General features: G+C 44.0%; 1 protein-coding gene across 4 annotated transcripts in view; it reads left to right on the forward strand.

Moving 5' to 3' along the window:
* The window catches only part of chd3 (chromodomain helicase DNA binding protein 3), a 49591-nt gene that overhangs the window by 9711 nt on the left and 19113 nt on the right, over positions 1–20767 (forward strand). For 2 of the 4 annotated variants that reach the window (XM_061710572.1, XM_061710569.1), the window contains exons 9-36: positions 481–750; positions 895–1098; positions 2459–2682; positions 2763–2894; positions 2971–3067; positions 4451–4642; positions 4736–4936; positions 5035–5172; positions 5966–6087; positions 6282–6455; positions 6580–6721; positions 8120–8251; positions 8441–8558; positions 8954–9078; positions 9161–9392; positions 9606–9790; positions 11771–11948; positions 12129–12215; positions 12556–12641; positions 13098–13231; positions 13326–13470; positions 15196–15358; positions 15490–15641; positions 16163–16370; positions 16450–16560; positions 16645–16776; positions 18327–18435; positions 20355–20487. In XM_061710572.1, the coding sequence (XP_061566556.1) occupies positions 481–750; positions 895–1098; positions 2459–2682; positions 2763–2894; positions 2971–3067; positions 4451–4642; positions 4736–4936; positions 5035–5172; positions 5966–6087; positions 6282–6455; positions 6580–6721; positions 8120–8251; positions 8441–8558; positions 8954–9078; positions 9161–9392; positions 9606–9790; positions 11771–11948; positions 12129–12215; positions 12556–12641; positions 13098–13231; positions 13326–13470; positions 15196–15358; positions 15490–15641; positions 16163–16370; positions 16450–16560; positions 16645–16776; positions 18327–18435; positions 20355–20487 (4326 nt within the window). The remainder of the gene's footprint in view (positions 1–480; positions 751–894; positions 1099–2458; positions 2683–2762; positions 2895–2970; positions 3068–4450; positions 4643–4735; positions 4937–5034; positions 5173–5965; positions 6088–6281; positions 6456–6579; positions 6722–8119; positions 8252–8440; positions 8559–8953; positions 9079–9160; positions 9393–9605; positions 9791–11770; positions 11949–12128; positions 12216–12555; positions 12642–13097; positions 13232–13325; positions 13471–15195; positions 15359–15489; positions 15642–16162; positions 16371–16449; positions 16561–16644; positions 16777–18326; positions 18436–20354; positions 20488–20767) is intronic. The other 2 variants (XM_061710570.1, XM_061710571.1) reach the window with 2 other exon arrangements.

Raw genomic sequence — 20767 nt, forward strand, 5'->3', positions numbered from 1 at the left:
TGTGCTGAGTCAGAGTTTATTTTCATCTACTCGTGCTGTCACAGCAGCAATGTCCTCATCGTTTGAGGCAGAGGAGAGTGATTGTAATAGTTAAGACTGAAAACCTTTGTTTTTTTCCCAAACTTGCTTGATTGTTATTATAAAGACCTTTTTGAACCTTTTCTACTGACATATGGAGAACATCTGTCTCTGGGTATGAGCCCTTGAATATCCTCCTGTAAATGATGGCCATTTGCTTCCACCGTCTTTGTTGCTCTGGGATAACGACCCACACCGATGGGTTACATGAAGCAGGTGCTTGTTTCTTTAACCTTTGTTCACTGAGGATGGGCTGACTAGGAGCAGTGATCTGCTTTCATGATCTCCATCCTTCACACTCTCAAAGATAGAGATCAACAGCTCCGCTGAGGAATTAAAAGAGAAACAAAATTCATTCACTTTATATAAAGTCAGGATGTTTTAATGAAATGTTTTCTCCAGGAAAAAGAAGGCATCCAGTGGGAAGCAAAAGACGAAGACTTTGAGGATTTTGAGGAGGACAGTGAGGACAGAGTGATAGCCGATGTCGTGGCGGGCATCCCCACTGGTGGGGAGGATGAGGAAGACGACCACATGGAGTTCTGCCGGGTGTGCAAAGACGGAGGTGAACTGCTGTGCTGCGACACGTGTACGTCCTCGTACCACATCCACTGTCTAAACCCGCCTCTGCCTGAGATCCCCAACGGAGAATGGCTGTGTCCACGATGCATGGTTGGTGACGCTTCTCCTCTCTTCTTACCTCATTCATTCATCTTTTTGGATTACTCTGTTGCTAGGCAACGCACCAACTCTCAGCAGCGTGTTTGAATGAGCTGTGATGATTAGATCTGATTGGGGAACGTGTTCTCGCTGCAGTGCCCGCCAATCAAAGGACGCGTCCAGAGGATCCTTCACTGGCGATGGGGCGAGCCCCCGCCTCCCATTCCCGTTCCTCCCGCCCCCGACGCTCCAGCCGATGCCCCCGCACCACCGCCCATGAAGGGCAGAGCCGAGAGGGAGTTCTTCGTCAAGCTGGTGGCGCAGTCGTACTGGCACTGCACCTGGATCACTGAGCTGCAGGTGAGGCGGGAAGAGAAAAACATATACATTCGTATCAACTAATAAGACCTGATGCAAACTGCACCTGCTTTTAACTTTCAAGCTTAAAGCAAAGCACCGATGAAGTTTAAAAAATCCAACAAAATTAGAGAAAGTGGTATTTAATCCCATACCTGTCAAGTTTTGGATTTAAAAATACGGGAAATGTTCCGCCGCTGTCCCACCAGCTCAACCCGAGGTCCAGTATTACATTTTAAGACAGGTTTACAAGAAATCTAAAATAACTATGTGTCAACTACAAACTACAATTATGTGCTGAATTATGTCTGAAAGGCCGACCTTGGTTGACACTAAAATGTTGAGGACATTCCTATGTATGTAATTCCTATAATAGAGCCTCAATGAAAACACAAAAGGGAATTGAAGCACATGTATTTATTTTAAATATTTCAGTTTATATACACATTGATTGTCTTCAAGTGAAACATTTACATTTTTAAATTGACTAATTTGTCATTTGCCATCATGCAGCTCTCACACAGACGCATGTTTCTGTTCCTCCAGCCGCGCTGGTGCTGCTGACGGAGTCAGTGAGAGACATTAAAATCACAGTTACAAATCCTTTAGAACGCGTAACTGAGCCCCGTCCTGCTCCTCTTTAGGAAAGTAAGTTCGTTTTCCCATTTTTAGAGATATTTACACGAAGTCTTCGTTTTTTTGGCAGAAATTCCTTCACCCTCGTTTCATCCATCGATCTCGGATTTGTTGTTCCGAGTTTGTTCTCGTTGTTGCCACTAACTTCCAAGAACTGCCACCCAGGCTTCAGCAGGTGGCAGTTCTCGCGAGGCCAGTGACAATTCACTTTGCTGTTTAAAAATTATTATATCATAAAACAGGAAATTTACGGGAAAATACTAATATGGGAAGGCGTCAGGAAAGAGGGGTAAAATACGGTAGTTTCCCGGTCAAAACAGGCGACTTGACAGGTATGTTTAAACCAGAGGTTTGGTCCAGGGATTGGGTCGTGGAGGCCACATTTCCCCCTATGACCCTTCCTGCGGGTGACCGGGGAAGACCCAGGACACGCTGGAGAGGCCATGTCTCTCAGCTGGCCTGGGAACGCCTGGGAAGAGCTGGAGGAAGTGTCAGGGGTGAGGGAATTCTGGGCATCTCTGCTAAGATTGCAGCCCCCGCAACCCGGTAACAGAATGAAAATGGATGGGATGGATGGTATCTAATCCAATTCATCCTATTTGTTGGCTTTTGTTTAACAAACATAGCAACCTTCAGATATTGGTAATTTTTTTTGTCAAGGATGTGCAAACATACACATTTCAAAACAGTGTTTTGCTCCTGATCAACTCCAAATGTCCCTCTCCAGCTGGAGATCTTCCACTCGGTGATGTACAGAAACTACCAGAGGAAGACGGACATGGACGAGCCTCCGAGCCTGGATTACGGCTCGGGGGGCGAGGACGAGAACGGAGTGGGAAAGAGCGAGAAGAGGAGGGCCAAAGATCCTCAGTATGCCGTCCTGGACGACAAATACTACAAATACGGCATCAAGCCGGAGTGGATGATGATTCACCGCATCATCAACCACAGGTGAGGAGACGAGCTCGTGAGCATCCACTACTCATCCCTCCGTAGCACCACTCACCGTCCTGCCTCTGCCTCCATCCTAGTGTGGATAAGAAGGGGATTTACCACTACCTGGTCAAGTGGAGAGACCTGACCTACGATCAGTGTACCTGGGAGAGAGACGACATGGACGTCCCTGACTTTGCCGTCTACAAGGCCAGCTACTGGAGACACAGGTAAGACTGCAGGGACATCGGGACAGGGAGGGGCTAAATCTACTGAAGTGATGGTAACGTTGTTGCTGTTTAACAGAGATCTCATCATGAAGGAGGATCCAGACAAACCCAGGAAGCTGAAGAACAAGAATTCAGAGGGTGAAGAGGAGTCTCCCCCGTCACCGCTCACAGACGTGAGTTTGACTAACTTTAGTTTCTGTCAGTTTAGGTTTGGATTTGTTTGGTGTTACTTGTGTATTGTAAGCAGAAAAACACCTTTTTCCTAGACTACAATGCCACCTTTGTTCCATCTCTGTATATTTTATATATTTGCACAATAATAGAGTCTAAGGGCCCGATTTACTAAAGGTTTGCGTGTGTAAAAACGTGTGCAAACTTGACAGCACCCGCAAACCAGCTGAGTGCCAGCTGATCTACTAACAGCGTGCAAAGAGGACTGCGCCTCTCAAATGCGCAAAATAGCACACGCTGTTCATTTAGTACTTTTGCCCTGATGAATAATCAATATGGGGCGTACCCACCAGAAATAAGTCCTAAATACTGGGAGGGAAAGATGCAAATTGGTCCATTTACCACGCGCAATGAGATTTACCAAGCCTGAAAGTTTTTGCGTGGATTGTGATTGCGTCTGTATTTAATACGTTCGAAAGGAAGGTGCTAATCTCCACATGCAAAAGGAGAAATATTTTATTTGAATGTTAAATCGAGTATTATTCAGCAAAAGGTTGCCACAGGAGGCACATTCATTTTTTTATTTGTGATAATAAATAAATCACGTGTTTTCATGGAGAAAAAAGTGTTTCTCATTGTGCGCCTATACTTGTTCTGCAGTCATACCCCGGTCCGGTGTCGTGCCGTATTCAGCACCCCTGCCGTGAAAAGCACCCCCTCGTCTGACAAAAATGATATTCTCATTCCGTGTTCTGTTCATGTTCTGTTGTCCATGTTCTGTTTAGCGTCCAGTTTTGTGTTAATGTTTCATGTTTAAATGCGCTCATGGATTCGGGTAAAAAACAAAAATCGGGTAAATGGTTATTGATGTCATTAATTAATAGCCTGCTTACTGTGTTGTCTTCCATAATATTTGTAAATATATATAATATAAACTCCTAAGTATGTGTTTGTGTGAGTGTGTATATATAAATATATTGAAGTGTCAGTGTGTTGTTTTTTTTCTTGGTCTACTTATCATTGAATATACGAGGGGGTGCTTTTCACGGCAGGGGTGCTGAATACAACAATTTGCCTCTTCCACTAATATCTCTAACTCCAACTCGTCAAATTTCATTTTGCGCTTGCGACTATATCCTGCTTTCCATCCACTCTCCATGGCGCAAAGTTTGCGCCGCCAACCGTAAGACGCGCAACACCTAATTTAAATACTGCTGTTTGCACCTTTTATCAATTGCGCACGCAAACTTAGTTGATCACCTGCAAAACACACAACAACAGCACGTGCAAACTTTTTCAGTGCACACGCAATTTAGTACTCTTTATTTAGGATCTTAGTAAATCGGGCCCTAAGAGTTTGATATTAAGTTGTTATTTTCCTCTAGCCTACAATAAAGTACGAGGAGCAGCCCGACTTTGTCACAGCGACGGGGGGCACGCTGCATCTCTACCAGCTGGAGGGCCTCAACTGGCTGCGGTTCTCCTGGGCTCAGGGCACTGACACCATCCTGGCCGATGAGATGGGCCTGGGCAAAACCATCCAGACCATTGTCTTCCTCTACTCACTGTTCAAAGAGGTATGAGCCTTTATCTTTCCAATACTTCTGTCACCTCACAACTGCCGGACGCATCACAGTGTGACACGGCGTCTCCATCTCCGGTCTCCTCAGGGCCACACGAAGGGGCCGTTCCTGGTCAGCGCTCCCCTCTCCACCATCATCAACTGGGAGAGGGAGTTTGAGATGTGGGCTCCGGACTTCTACGTGGTGACTTACACGGGAGACAAAGACAGCCGAGCCATCATCAGAGAGAACGAGTTCACTTTTGACGACACGGCTATCAAAGCAGGAAAGAAGTCCTTCAAACTGAGGGTGAGCAGGACTCAGCGACACTGCAAAATAAATGAAACAAAACAACATCACACAGAAAAGTATCAGCTCCTCTTCCTCCCTGCTTTTTATTTCTGCAGCGAGAAGCTACCATCAAATTCCACGTCCTTCTGACCTCCTATGAACTGGTGACCATCGACCAGACGGCGCTCAAGTCCATCGACTGGGCCTGTCTGGTGGTGGATGAGGCCCATCGCCTGAAGAATAACCAGTCCAAGGTACCGATTATGTGTCTGCAATCGTCTCCCTCTAGCGGTCAAACCTTCATAGCAACGCTGCACAGTGTACAGTAATCCCTCGCTATAACGCGGTTCACCTTTCACGGTCTAGCTGCGTGCATCGTGTTCTGCATTCTCATTGGCTAAATAGTCTCCCCGCTTATTCACTTCCTGTGTCAATAACGTTGGTTGCTTAGCAACAATGCTGAGAACGGCCAATGAGCTTCAGCAGCAGCTCAAGAACGGGACCCTTTGATGAATCGTTCATTACAGTTCTCAAATATAATCCATGGTGGCATGTCGGTTTATAAGAATATTTTTGCCCAGAGGAAAAAAGAGCGACAACAACTACCCATAACTATGTTCTTCTCTCGAAACAACACACCTGCACCACGAGCATTAGAAGAAAAAGACGCTACAGAGCGAGTCAGGATGCAGCGGCAGTCAGAACAGCAGTGAAATCCCCGCGAGTCACAATTTGTCCTACTGTACTACTGTACTGTATTTTTTTTTCATAATCATTTTTCATTTTCTCACGTTCAAATCCAATTACTGGGGTCGCGGTGGGGCGGGGCTGATCTCTGCAATTTGAAGCTTTGTATAATAATTGTGAAAAAAAATAAAGGTTCACGTATTTTCTGGTAATACCTGAACGAAGTGGGATGGTGTCTGTGACAAGTACGTCAAACAAATATGCAGAACATATTTTCTTCTTTTATGGTGTACTCGTGTCTTTGCTTTCTCTGTGGAAGTATACCATGAGTAAATGATGTTTTCTTGCCTATATTTTCAGTTCTTTAGGCGTCTGAACGACTACAAGATTGATTACAAGCTGCTTTTGACAGGAACTCCTCTCCAGAACAACCTGGAGGAGCTGTTTCACCTGCTCAACTTCCTCACGCCCAACCGCTTCAAGTACGACTTCTCTCTCTGTAGTTCACAAGCACACACCTCTCAAGTTAAGCTTAAACAGTAACAGGCGGTATCATTTTCATTGTTTGCACCAATCATTTGCTATAAATGTTTCCAAAGAAGAAGTCGGATGATATTCATGTATTTATTAAAGACGGCCTTAATCAGTCTTCCCCCCTGTCCCTGTCTCTGAGTAGTAACCTTGAGGGTTTCCTGGAGGAGTTCGCCGACATCTCCAAGGAAGACCAGATCAAGAAACTGCATGACCTGCTGGGGCCTCACATGCTGCGGAGAATGAAGGCCGACGTCTTCAAGAACATGCCGGCCAAGACCGAGCTGATTGTCCGAGTGGAGCTGAGCCCTATGCAGAAGTGCGACACAGACAAATCCAGATATGAAAGCGTGCCGATTTCGGTGCACTTTAATGTGCAAGACAGTTGTTTCCAATAGAAAAATCAAAAGCTATTGATTTTGTCTCTGTGATTTTGAATGCAGAAAGTACTACAAGCTGATTCTGACTAAGAACTTCGAGGCCTTGAACTCGAAAGGCGGAGGAAACCAGGTCTCTCTGCTCAACATCATGATGGACCTGAAGAAGTGCTGCAACCATCCCTACCTCTTCCCTGTCGCCTCCATGGTGAGAGAGCATGAACACCAACACGCGCTTTATTCAGAGTCAGGTAAAAAGAGTCATCAAAAGTTTAAGTTTGTCTCCCTTGGCCAATATTTCACTTTCCTCTTTAAAATTGGCTTTGAATTAAACCTGAGTTACAGGATGGGGACATCTGGTGGTGAAAAGTGGTAGTGCTTCTCTCATAATTTCCCCTTAAAGTGTGAAGTAGTTAATTGCAATATGACTAATATGACATAATAATTACTCCAGCACATTTTTAAGATAAGTGATCTTGACCATGACATGTTGGACCAGCTCTTCACCTTTGCCTGAGTCTGTGTGCTTTGTAATTTGAGTTTCCTGTCCAGCATTGGTGGGATTTTCCTTAGAGATGGGGTGAGAGGTTCAGTCATCCAGGAGGGATGACTGCTGCAGCAGAGCTGCTGCTCCTCCAGACTGAGAGGAACCAGTTGGGATGGTTTGAGCATGTGGTTAGGGATCTTTCTAGACAGCGTGCCGTTCGGACCAAGGAGATGCTGAAGAGGTTTTAGTCTGGGGATGGAGGTGGTTAATAGGTGGATGAATTGCATTTATTTTAGTTTTTTGGGGTCATAGCAACAACTTTTTGTGTTTGTCGTAACTTTATGACCATTTCTACTAACTTTGTGTTTGTAAGTTAGAGTTTATTAATTATAACTAGTTTTAGGTTAGGATGTGTCTCTTGGTAGCAGTTTCATCTCATTTAGTTGACTTACTTTCCAAACAAAAAGGCTAAACAGTCACCCCAAACTCCTCTGACCCTTTGAACCCCTTAGGGTTAACCCCTTAGACTTGAGTGTAATAGGCCCATTCAGGAGTCCCCAATGTTTGGAGGACATATTAGTCCATCAGTGTGGATCTGTATTACATTTTATTTGTATAAGTTGTGGATGGCCTTGAAAGTGTGGAGCAGGGTTTGACAGGAAGCCAGTGGAGTTGTTGGAGAACAGGAGTGTTGTGATTGATAGATGGAGTTCTGGAGACGATGCGAGCGGCTGAGTTCTGGACCAGTTGGAGCTTCTGGGTGGACTTGTGGGGGAGACTGAAGAGGAGGGAGTTGCAGTCGTCCAAGCGTAGACAAGAGTGTGCTTGCATGGGTTTTCTCCGGGTACTCCGGCTTCCTCCCACAGTCCAAAAACATGCATAGTACCGGTAGGTTGATTGGTGATTCTAAATTGCCCATAGGTTGGATTGTGTCTGGTTGTTTGTCTGTATGTGGCCCTGCGATGGACTGGCGACCTGTCCAGGGTGAACCCCTGCCTCTCGCCTGAAAATGAGCTGGGATAGGCTCCAGCAGACCCCCGTGACCCTAAAGGATATAGCGGGTATAGATAATGGATGAATGGAGGAGAGCCAGGATTTGATTTGATCTTTGGCTCGCAGGAGGCCCAGAAAACACCCAGCGGTGCGTACGAGGGGTCGGCTCTCACTAAGGCGTCTGGGAAACTGACGCTGTTACAGAAGATGCTGAGAAAACTGAAAGAGCAGGGACACCGAGTACTCATCTTCTCACAGGTACACACTCACGCCCACACAAATAGGTGACGCAGAAGGGTAGAAAAGCATAAATACACACACGCACACTAATGTGGGTGGGATTAGTCGTATGATACCTCCAGCTGACTGAGCCGCAGGCTGTGATTCCAGCTGCGCGGCTGCATGGATGCTCACGTGTAACACACGAGTGTCTCCCTCTGCATTTAGATGACGAAAATGCTGGACTTGCTAGAAGATTTCCTGGACTTTGAGGGTTACAAATACGAGAGGATTGATGGAGGAGTCACAGGAGCTCTGAGACAAGAGGCAATCGACCGATTCAACGGTGAGTTATGGACTCGTCTCGCCACACAGGCACGTCCCCCTTCATAGAAACAGAGGTCGAGAAAGTGAGCTGGTTAAAGCAGAATTTCAAAAGAGATAGAGATGCATTGCAGTGTGATATCTATTAAACACAATAGTTCTGAATGGCTTTGTAGCGTTTTGGCTTTATTCTTGCAACAAGTGAACTCCTGATCTTCATTATGTATCTGGAGAGCCAGGTCCTCGGTTTTCATGTGTGCATGTTAATAAGATATATTAACTGCAAAAGAAATGTATTCACCATTAAAGTCATACAGGAAAAATGGAGAAGCAATATCTAAATACTGAAAGATGCATTTAAGACTACTTCTCAGTTAATAAAGCTTTGTGCGTGTCTGTCCTGCCGTCCGTCCGCAGCGCCTGGTGCTTGTCAGTTCTGCTTCCTGCTCTCAACCAGAGCGGGAGGTTTAGGCATCAACTTGGCCACGGCGGACACTGTCGTCATCTTCGACTCCGACTGGAACCCTCACAACGACATACAGGTGATGTCTGACCGGCATTTGTAGAAGAGAAATAGCTCCTTCATCAAAACTTTATAAACTGAAATCGTGTCTCCCCACGCAGGCGTTCAGTCGGGCTCACCGCATCGGACAGGCCAACAAGGTGATGATCTACCGCTTCGTGACTAGAGCCAGCGTGGAGGAGCGCATCACCCAGGTGGCCAAGAGGAAGATGATGCTGACCCACCTGGTGGTGCGGCCCGGTTTGGGATCCAAGGCTGGCTCCATGTCCAAGCAGGAGCTGGACGATATCCTCAAGTTCGGGACAGAAGAACTCTTCAAAGACGAGATAGAAGGTTAAAAAAAGTGCTGTTTGATGTGGAAACTGCATAAGCTGGGGCAAGTTTATATGTGTGGATGCTCTGGGAGGCTTCGTTCCATGGATTCAAGTATTTAGTCAGGGAATTTCTCGGCACATCTTAACTTTAATTACATTTTATATGTTAAATTGAGAAAAGAGAAAAGAAAAGAAAAAGTTTCATCCCCTTTTTAAATTTGACGTTTAACAGGTATGAAGAACAATTCGGGGGACAAGGTTGAGGACGAGGGCAACGTGATCCATTATGACAGCGTCGCCATCGAGAGGCTGCTGGACCGGAGCCAAGACGACACCGACGACTCCGACGTCCAGAACATGAACGAGTACCTCAGCTCCTTCAAAGTGGCGCAGTACATGGTCCGAGAGGAGGACAAGGTGAGACGGAGAGCAGGGCAGTCAAAACATCAATCAGCCGCCGCAGAGGGGGGATATCCGTACTTTTTCTGACGTTACTGCAGTTCGATAAACTGTAGAGATTGATTATGTCGTGTTGCGTGCACATAGGAAGGCGATTATGACTAAACCAGTTCAAACATGCATCTGTTCAAGTAAACTGAAGGGTGCTGAAAATGTTATATAGGCAATAAACATTTTATTTATTCATTTAGAGTGAGTGACCCAGGTTCAGTTTAGGTCCATCGTGACAAGAATTGATTTGTTCTATTTCCAGGATTTTTCTTTTTGTTGTCGTAAACTAAAAGTAGTCCTGCTTTGTGTCTCATGACTGGAAACTACAAATACGAGCTTATTTTCCAGCTTGAGTCAAAAACGTTTGGACTGGGCCAACAAAATTCTGCAAAAGTTGTGTGCTTAAAAAAAAAAGCATCATATTAAATTGGATCAAGCAGTAAAAACATCTAAGATTTATCTAGAAATCATCTAAGAGGGTTTCAGATGTAAAGATGCAGGTAAAGTCTGTGGCAGTGGAAAATAAATGACAGGATTATATTTCTCAACATATAATTGTGTGGTTTGGAGTGTATACATTATCAGAGAAATTCGGAGAATCCTGATGGATCTGTGAACGTGAAGGACACGGATGGAAACCAGTCCTGAACTGTTTTGCTCCTCGGGCGCTCGGGCTGCTCTGTATTAAGAGCAGACGTGATCTTGTGGATAAAATCGTTGCTAAAATAAGACTTGTTAGTTTGTTTCTTCACCGCAGTTTCAAAGCCTGGACCTGGACTAATTTCAAATGGATGGAGATGAAGTGGAAAAGAAATGTAAAATACTGCATTGTTCAGGCTTGTTTCATCACGATTCAAAGAGTAAAATCTGCGACGGCATGCAGGCGTATAATTTCATGGGGAGGGGTAACGTCTTCTTTAAAGGGACAGTTAATGCTCATCGATTTATGCAGGTTTTAGAATAACACGCTAGTTTTCTGGGGAGCCCTTGCTGATTTGAGCAAGACACGGCCAGACCTCATCCTGCGTTTATTACTACAAGACACGACTTCGTAGACAAATACAAACTGCAGTCCAGATCTGTCAGCCGTTGAAAATATTTGGCACATGAAAAAAAGAGAACCAGGAAGTGTTGAGCTCCTGGATTTTATTATAGTCACTGAAAACTAAGACTAAAACTAAAATCAATCAATGAAAAAAGAACTGAAATGGAATAAAATTGCAAAATAACGTAACTTTGTTTTAATTTTTGTGCCTTTTTTTGTGTATGTGGCATCATTTGTTTTTGTTTTCTAATTGTAATGACTTAAAATAGAGAATAAAGGGCTTTTGTACTGTATAGCACCATTGATAAGATTCTTTCATCTCAGATTTTTCATCAATATCTCCAAGTCAGTCCCTTAAAAACTAAAACTGAGACTAAAACTACCACATTTTTCAATCTAAAAGTACCGATGCACTCGTAAAACGAACTAAAAGTAAACTGAATTGATTGTAAACAAGGGGGGCAACAAACAATTGACTTTAAAATAAAATAGTTAGACTTTTCAGGTGTCAATTTCATTTTTCTCCCTTAAATTTTACCCCCTTAAATTATAATAAAGAAAAAAGATGAAATATACTAATATATCAAATTTTAAATAAGAGATTTGATTAAATCAATCAATCAATCTTTGTATCACACTTTTAAAACTACCACTGTTCACCAAAGTGCTTTACAGTTAAAATCCAATAATTTGATTGACTATCTGTTTCTGTTCTGTTTTATTTAAACTCAGCAGCACTCGTTCATTCATCAGATGTTCTCATTACTCCACTACCCATCAATGCCTTCATTGATCTCTGTATCACAGATGTCCAGTTGTGAAAGTGAAGAAACCTTCACATTACAGCGTCTTTACCGCTCAGTCCCCTAACCTCTGTCCTTTGCCGCTTGTGTCCGCTGCAGATCGAGGAGATTGAGCGGGAGATCATCAAGCAGGAGGAGAACGTGGACCCGGATTACTGGGAGAAGCTGCTGCGGCATCACTACGAGCAGCAGCAGGAGGACCTGGCCAGCAAACTGGGCAAAGGCAAGAGGAACCGCAAGCCCGTCAACTACAACGACGCTGCACAAGAAGACCAAGGTGAGGAAGGCCGGGCAGCTCCGGAGGTCACCCGAGCACGAGGAGCGGAATGGAAAAGTATCATTTTATTGAGACGTTTTAATTATTCATTCATATTAAAAGCCTTCTGCTAGGGTTGTGGTTTGCACAGTGGAAGTGAATGGGCCTGGCCTATTGACCGACCACCGTGTGCTGTTTCAGAGTGGCATGCTGACATTTCAGATAACCAGTCCGAGTACTCTGTGGGCTCCGAGGAAGAGGATGAAGACTTTGACGATCGGCCAGAGGGTAAGAAGAGATCAGACAGAAAGAAAAAGCAATATAGAAAGATGTGTCAGCTCACGCAGAGCTCAGGAGCAGTGAAATGTTGTACGACACATTCTCAGGTCTGTTCTGAATTACTGTTTGACATTGATTTACTTACAATTTCCTGGCAGCACCACACACGTCAGACTGCCAAAAAATGCAAACCTCCTACAAAAGACATTTTCAAGAAAAGACTTTTAAGTTTTTTCCAATTCTATGCCGCTGAAGTCTACCTGCAGTAAATTCAGAGTAAACTTTATCTGTTAGCGAGATTATCTTCCTTTTCTGACAGCTCAAATTGCACTCTGACTTTTATGTGCAGGTCGAAGGCAGTCGCGCCGCCAGCTGAGGAACGACAAGGATAAACCTCTGCCTCCTCTCCTGGCTAGAGTGGGAGGCAACCTTGAGGTCCGTACATCTCTGGGAGCTGGTCCTGATTTCACTTTGAAGCTTATTTAGAGTGAAATTATTGAGTCTGATGCTTTTTAATTTAAAGTCAAAACTGGAATTCTTGAACATTCTTTCTAAGAATAACAAAGACGAATGCGTTTTCTTAAATTGGAGCCGGCAGCAATGCCGTTACATCTCCGACAACCTCCGAGCTCGTCCATCATCCTGATAATGGCTGATGGGAGAATTCAGTTTACTTAACTTTATCAGACAGCGTTTAAAGAAGTTAATCAGAGGTTTGGGAAACAGAAATAAACAGATGTTTGAAGAAAGATAAACAAATGTTTCATTTACATGTAATATACAGTAATCTGCAGTTATATTAATGAGAAGGAGATCTGTGGATCTGTTTTGACTCTTCAGAGCCAGTTTCTCTCAGGAGGATCTATGACATGCTGTCATTTCCTTTGATAGGTTCTGGGCTTTAACACGCGCCAACGCAAGGCTTTCCTGAACGCAGTGATGCGATGGGGGATGCCGTCCCAGGACGCCTTCTCCTCCCAGTGGCTCGTCAGAGACCTCAAGGGCAAAAGCGAGAAGGAGTTCAAGTGAGTGAAGTGAAAAGCCGCTGTGCATCAAGCGTGTCGTCTTCATCTGGTCCCCTTCCACTCAACCACCTCCTGCCTCTTCTTCTCCCCCTAGAGCTTATGTGTCTCTTTTTATGCGCCACTTGTGCGAGCCGGTCGCAGACGGGGCCGAGACGTTCGCCGACGGAGTCCCGAGGGAGGGCTTGTGTCGCCAGCCGGTCCTCACCCGTATCGGAGTCATGTCTCTGGTCAAGAAGAAGGTCAGAGCACATCTGTTGTCCCCGCCTCCTTGAAGTCATAACAAGTGTCAGTTTTGGGTGAAACAAGGAAACTGCAAACGTGTTTTGATCAGTACTGGAGTTGAGGGGGGATGAGGGGGGATGGCACCCCCCCCTGAAATAAAAATGGTCCAAATCATCCCCCCTGTAAAACTGCCATCCCCCCTTTCCATCCCTTATGTCATTTCATCAATTAATGTGGTTTTACTGCTATTTCAACATTTAGAAACATCACCAGAAAAATAAACCCAGAAAAATGTGACAATTCTCCCCTGTTTCAAGTAAATTTTCACTTGAAATAAGTAGGAAAATCTGCCAGTGGGACAAGATTTATCTTCTCATTACAAGCAAAAAAATCTTATTTTAAGTGAAAATCTACTTGAAACAGGTGAAAATTGTTGTTTTTTCCAGTGATGAGTCTTGTTTTAAGTGTAATGAGATTTTTTTTACTAAAATGAGACATTTTAACTAGAAATAAGATAAATATTCTTGTTAAGATTTTGAGTTTTTGCAGTGATCCATATTACTTATCCTGTGAAGGACAGAGTCATATTGATAAGTTCAGAAAAGGTTTTTTTTATTGTTGTGTTTTGATGTATTTGATGTAAGCCCAGTGGATATTTAAAGCTTACAGAAGGCTGCATTTAACTGCTGCTATGTCATTCCACAGTATTTCTGCAGGTGTTTTGGTCAGTGCTATTATTTGTAATATATTATATTATTTGTAATCAGCACAAATTACCTGTCCCCATATGATATAATCCACCATCCCCCCTGATTTTCTTTTACAACTCGAGTACTGGTTTTGATACTCAGCAGCTAATGTGTTCGTTATGGGGTGTCATGGACTTAGCATGTTGAAGTTCTGCAAAGCTGCAACAACTGAACTAGAGTCGTATTTACTCCCAAATGTTCCTTTAATTTAGCAGTCTCCACTCACCTATTGGTTCACACATTTATACGGAAACCTGCTGTTTACATAAGTAAAACAGAAGATAAGTAAAATGGTAAGGTTAGTAAACTTATTAGAGTATTTCATATTAAAGGGCATCTGCAGTTCTTCTGAGGTCATCCTCTCTCCGGTAAAGTGTCAGAGCGGTTCATCTGCAGAGCCGCTACTCTCACTCAGTCACTTTCTTTTATTTGTGTATCCAAACATGTTCCTCCTCGGTTTTGGGCCCAGCCTGTTTAGACCTGCAGACGTTCAGTTCTGCTAACTGTGCCACAGGGAAGGTTTGATCCTCTGCCAGGCTCACAGGACGTGTGGGTGGTGTGTTCAAAAGAGCTGCTATTCAGTAAGGGAGAGCATTGCCAAGGTTTAGTTTTTTCTCCTTTCTTTCTTTCTTTTTTTTTTTTGGAGGAAAGTGACGATATTAACAATGGAGTTATTGTGTAAATTAAGAAAAGTCAGAAAAAAGGGAAAGGCACTCTGGCAAGTTCATTTTAGTCATAAATATACAGAACTGCAATAATAACGAGATTAATTACATTGATAATGAGAATAAACAATAAAAACAAACACTAAAGGAACAGAACGTAAACAAGGTAAGTTTTTGGACTTCCAGTTTATCTTTTTGGCAGTAGTTAGTTAAACAAGTATGCTCTCCTTGTATTCGGTGTGTATACTTCATCGTCTGGAGGTTTGCTAGCAGGCATGGAGAGGGATACCTGGGCTCAGGATGCCTGTGTTTCCTGTTCTGTGCTCAGGTCCAGGAGTTCGAGCACATCAACGGGCGATGGAGTCTCCCAGAGCTCAAACCTGAGATCAGCGTGGACAAATCCTTCTCCAGGGCCTCGTCTCCCGCCGTGAAGACCGCCACGCCCACCCCCGAAGCCAGCTATAACAACACGCCATGCACCTCCGAGCCAGGTGACCTGCAAACACCACCCTGCACGTCCAGCAGGGGGCGCCCACAATATACCGTAGCATACCGGCAGAGCCGGTGTCGGGTTCGAACCTCTATAATGAGGATTTGTGTCTATTTGTATGAACACACGCAGCGACCCCTGCTCCGTTAGAGAAGTCGGAAAAGAATGGGAAGGAGGGAGGGAAGGAGGAGGAGAAGGCGGATGCTGAGGCCTCCCTTGAGAAACAGAAGGAGAAGGACGAAGGGAAAGAGGTGGATGGGAACAAGACTGAAGACGCTGACAAGGTGGGACATCGGGACCAACAGCTGAAATATTGGTTCAATTTTCTTTGGTTCAAAAACTTTAAGCTGTCTTGTGAGTCGGGGTTTTACATTTATTTTGTGATGAATAGCACACCCTGTAGATCATCGAAGAAGAAAAAAAAATCAAATCCAATGCCAAGAGTTATTCATCTTCCTGTCAGGCAGACGTTGGCTGCTGTTCACTTTCACACTTTCACTGGAAATCAAATATGACATCATAATTGCGTGGGAAGCTTTCACCGTAGTTTCACTGTTATTGTCCTGAAGTGTAAAAATAACCCTGAAGTAGTGGCTCCTTGGGCGAAAGAATCCCATCCAAATACCAGAATACATTCACTAACAGCTTTCCATTGTTCACAGGCCAGAATATGCAAAGATACAAGTGTGGGACGTACAAATAGCTGGGAAATGTTATAAACCACGTGAACTGAAGAGGCTGTCAGTCAAAAGCTGAAGGTTTTATTGTGAGACCTGTTCAAGCCCGTCGTTCTGCGTTCCCCTAGCTGTCCTCCTCGTCTAAAGAAACGACACAAGCTGCATCTCCCGGTCCAAAACCTGACGGCAAAGAAGAGAGCGGCGTGAAAGAGGATGAGAGGAGAGAAACGAGCGACGCCTCGGCTTCCGCAGCAGAGGAGGAGAGAGAGTCAGAGGAGAGTAAAGACGAGGCGACACAAACCAAACAAGAAGCCGACGTCAAAAAGGAGAAACCAGGTAAAAACCACAAGAAAAGAGTGAATCCGCAAATGTGTAAAACAGCCTCAATGGGACGTATATTTGTTTGTGTTCGCAGAGGAAGAGAAGATCGGTGAAGAAAAGGACAAAGACAAGCATTACGAGACAAACGCGGCAACGGACGCCACTTATGCCAAAGATAAGACAGAAGTGGCCGACATGAAAAAAGGTGCACATCATCGTACCCGTGCTCCTGTGGCAGTATATGTCTAACAAAGCTGATTCATGCCCTGTTTGTCATTCTTGTTGACAGAAGAGGTTAAGGGTGAAAAGGATGCTGGGAGAGAAGTCAAGCCTGCTAAGGAGGAAACGCCGAAGGGTAACGGGAAGCCTGCGAGCGAGCGGCCACGCTTCATGTTCAACATTGCAGACGGAGGCTTCACAGGTAACCATTAGATACCTCCGCCCTTAGTTTCTGATCTGCTTTGGCCGCATTTCTTCTAAAACAATGCTTATTTCCTAAACATAACGCCCAAACATGGACTGAAATTAACTTTTTGAACTAATCAGAGTTCAGGTTGGCGCTCAGGAATTAAGGAGACGTCCTCCGCGTCAGAATGATAAAAATGACGCATCAGTGTGAGCAGTACTCGAGTTGTAAAAGAAAATCAGGGGGGATGGTGGATTTTATCATATGGGGACAGATAATTTGTGCTGATTACAAATAATATAATATATTACAAATAATAGCACTGACCAAAACACCTGTAGAAATACTGCAGGAATGACATAGCAGCAGTTAAATATCCACTGGGCTTACATCAAATACATAAAAACAACAATAAAAAACAGTTTTCTGAACTTATCAATATGTCTGTCCTTCACAGGATAAGTAATATGGATCACTTCAAAAACTCAAAATCTTAACAAGAATATTTGTCTTATTTCTAGTTAAAATGTCTCATTTTAGTAAAAAAAATCTCATTACACTTAAAACAAGACTCATCACTGGATAAAACAACAATTTTCACCTGTTTCAAGTAGATTTTCACTTAAAATAAGATTTTTTTGCTAGTAATGAGAAGATAAATCTTGTCCCACTGGCAGATTTTCCTACTTATTTCAAGTGAAAATTTACTTGAAACAGGTGAAAATTGTCACATTTTTCTGGTGTTATTTTTCTGGTGATGTTTCTAAATGTTGAAATAGCAGTAAAACCACATTCATTGATGAAATGACATAAGGGATGGAAAGGGGGGATGGCAGTTTTACAGGGGGGATGATTTGGACCGTTTTTATTTCAGGGGGGGATGCCATCCGCCCTCATCCCCCCTCAACTCCAGTACTGAGTGTGAGGAACACGACGACCCCAGCGTCGGTCCGTCTAGATGTGTGGTTCCAGATCATTTCCACACAAAAAAGTGAAGCATGTTTTCTGTTAGGTCACATTTGTCTTTGGTTTGATGAAATTTCACAAGAAATAACAAGTGATGATTACGAATATAAGGGAACCTTGTGGTCGGAAACTTTTTGTTTAGCAGACTTTTCCTCATTTCCCCGAATGTTTAACAGGACAGCAAAAAGGTCACTGACAGAAAATCTGAACGGAAGAATTGTGATTTTATTTCATGTTTAACTTCAAGAGAAGACTCTCGACTGCAATCTGATTCAAACACACTTTTCCCATTAAAGCTGAAGACTGAAGCTCTCTGTTTAGAATAATCCGTGAATAAAGCGGAGAGAAAGGTGTAGGTCTGGAAATAACTTAATAGGCTGACCAAAGAGGAAGTCTAAACATCATAAAAGCTTAAAGGAACACATAAAACACGCCTCGTGCTTTTTGAGAGCAAAAAGCAGCTGCGGACCAAATTTATCTTAAACTGGATCACGAACCCGGGAAAGCTGTGGGTGTTTTGTTGGACAGCGCTCGCAGGCAGGTTGCGGGGAGTGTGAGCGCGGGGCTCGTTTTCACCTTGTTCTCGCTTCATCCGGCAGAGCTGCACACGCTTTGGCAGAACGAGGAGCGGGCTGCCATCTCCTCGGGGAAGATGAACGAGATCTGGCACCGCCGGCACGACTTCTGGCTGCTGGCAGGAATCGTGATGTATCCTTGACAGCGGTTGCCCGCCTCGTGACCCCGCTCTGTTTGTTTTTCTGTCGGCGAGCAGAAAACCGGGCTTCATAAGTCAACAAGCCAGCGAGTGCTCTGTGCTCAGAAAACTGTCTGCGGCGGCTGATGCAGCAGGTCATTTGGTTCATGTTATTCTCTCTGTTATGGTTATTAAGACCACGCGCTGTGCATGTTAGCCCTTTCCATTATTCTCCGAGTTAACACCGGGCCCACTTATCGCTAAAGTAAATGCATTGATGTAGTACACGGTGAAACTTTGAAGGAAAATAAAAACCTCTCAGTTTAAAGGAATACCAGACTTTCAAATTTGGACAAAGAGCTTGCAGGCTGAGCTTTTTAATCAGAATGGTTTTCAATGTTTTATATCATCCAACACTTTATAACACTTTATAATCGAAACTCATCTTCATTTGGGGGCCACATCAAGATCATGAGTGACCTCAAAGGGATTTAAGGTCGCTGCATGATGGAGAGCAGCTGCTTTGATCAGACGATGATGGCTTTTAATCTCTCGAGGGCCGCAGAAGTAGTTCGGCGGGCCGGATTTGACACGCGTGATCTCGACTAACGACTTTAAACTGGAAGGACAGTTGAGAGTGTAATTTATTATAATCCTATCAAGAACCAAATTGTTTTGCCAAAAATGCCAGAGCAGTTGTTTTTATCATGGTAATTGGGAGGGAGGTTATAATTATATGAAACAGGGGCAGCGTGGCGGGTTGGTGGTTGCCATTGCTGACTCGCAGCTTTAAGGCTCCTGGTTCAAATCCTCAGCTGGGGCCTTTCTAAGAGGAGCGTGCATGTTCCCGCCATGCTTGCTTGGGTTTCCTGAAGATACTCCAGTTCCCTCCCACAGTCCCAAAACATACATCGTGGCCTAATTACTGTTTCCAAATCTGAATAGTCTCCAGCAGATCCCCGTAACCCTGAACAGGAGGCGGCAGGTATAGATGATGGATGCTTTCGAAATAGATTTAACTCTCAGCCGAGGCCCAAAATAAACTGTCTGCACAGACGTAGATATATAAATGACACATGGGGAGCAGAAGTCCGCTGTCCCTCTGTGCTCAAGGCATGTCATGTGCCCCGCTACACAGATAACCTTTGTGTGACATGCAAGTGGTATTATTTCCCACAATGGCCATACAGTAAGCGCATCCTTTTGTAATTCTTTTGTAATTGTTGCAGATCTTCCTGTTGTGTTTAATCATTTCCTATTGAACAAGATTCATTGCACAAGCTGGTATTTCCCATAAATCAGAGAAGTCCTAACACATCATTTCCAGTTTATTTTTAGACATTTGACACCAGTTGGAGAAGCACATAATACCAGCGCAAAACCTTTGCATAATTGTGATAAATGCAGATCGTGTAAACTTTAAAACATGCAAAGCTTCTCAAGTGAGGCTAGAGATGCAGATCGTGGACCTGGAAATATGCAGGTACACTTAATAACTTAGAGTTAATAACACACCGTAGCCCCCTCAGAGAAGCGTTGATCCGAAGCACGAGGATTTGGGTTTAAGACTGACTTAATAACTGCTTATTTAAATATTGAACAAATAAAATTGATTTATTTAGTTTGAGAGCTTTGAAGCTGCTTTGAAAGATGGATGTTTAAACTTGACGTAGAGCTGCGTTGGCTGTTTCCACATTCTTTCCATCTTTATGTTAAACCAACTTTATGAACAGAAAAGTGGTGCCAAACTCTTAGAGGAGCGATGAGGTGAATGAACGTTGAAATGTATTCCAGTGTGGTTTAAAAGGTTCTTAAAGCTGAGCAACAGGCTGTTGGGATTGATTGTGACGCTGCAGTTGTGATTGTGAGCTGTGGCGGCGGCCAGACAGGAGCTGCTTCACACGTCAGTCATGAGCCTTGACTCCTGCGCCAGACACGGCTATGCTCGGTGGCAGGACATCCAGAACGACCCCCAGTTTGCCATCGTCAATGAGCCCTTCAAGTCGCAGGCAAATAAAGGCAACTTCCTGGAGATGAAGAATAAATTTCTGGCGCGCCGCTTTAAGGTAAGAAACACACGAGTTACACATTCGCTTCCAGATGCAATGGTAGATGTGCATTCCCATGGTTTTCAGTGAAGTTTGCTCTTTTTCCTCCATAACGTGTTTCCACTTCTCGAAAGAAACTCAAGCTTCCAAATTGTGGTCAAAACAAATTTGTCTTGAACTGACAAAATTTTATTCTTGACGTACCAACTGAAACCACTCTGGGTACGTTACAGTTCTTCAAAAATCCGTGTCCTGCGGACATGTGGGTTTCGGTTGCTAAAATAAAAGTCTTGAGGTC

Source organism: Cololabis saira, chromosome 20, assembly GCF_033807715.1.
Source record: "Cololabis saira isolate AMF1-May2022 chromosome 20, fColSai1.1, whole genome shotgun sequence".
NCBI classification, from domain to species: domain Eukaryota; kingdom Metazoa; phylum Chordata; class Actinopteri; order Beloniformes; family Belonidae; genus Cololabis; species Cololabis saira.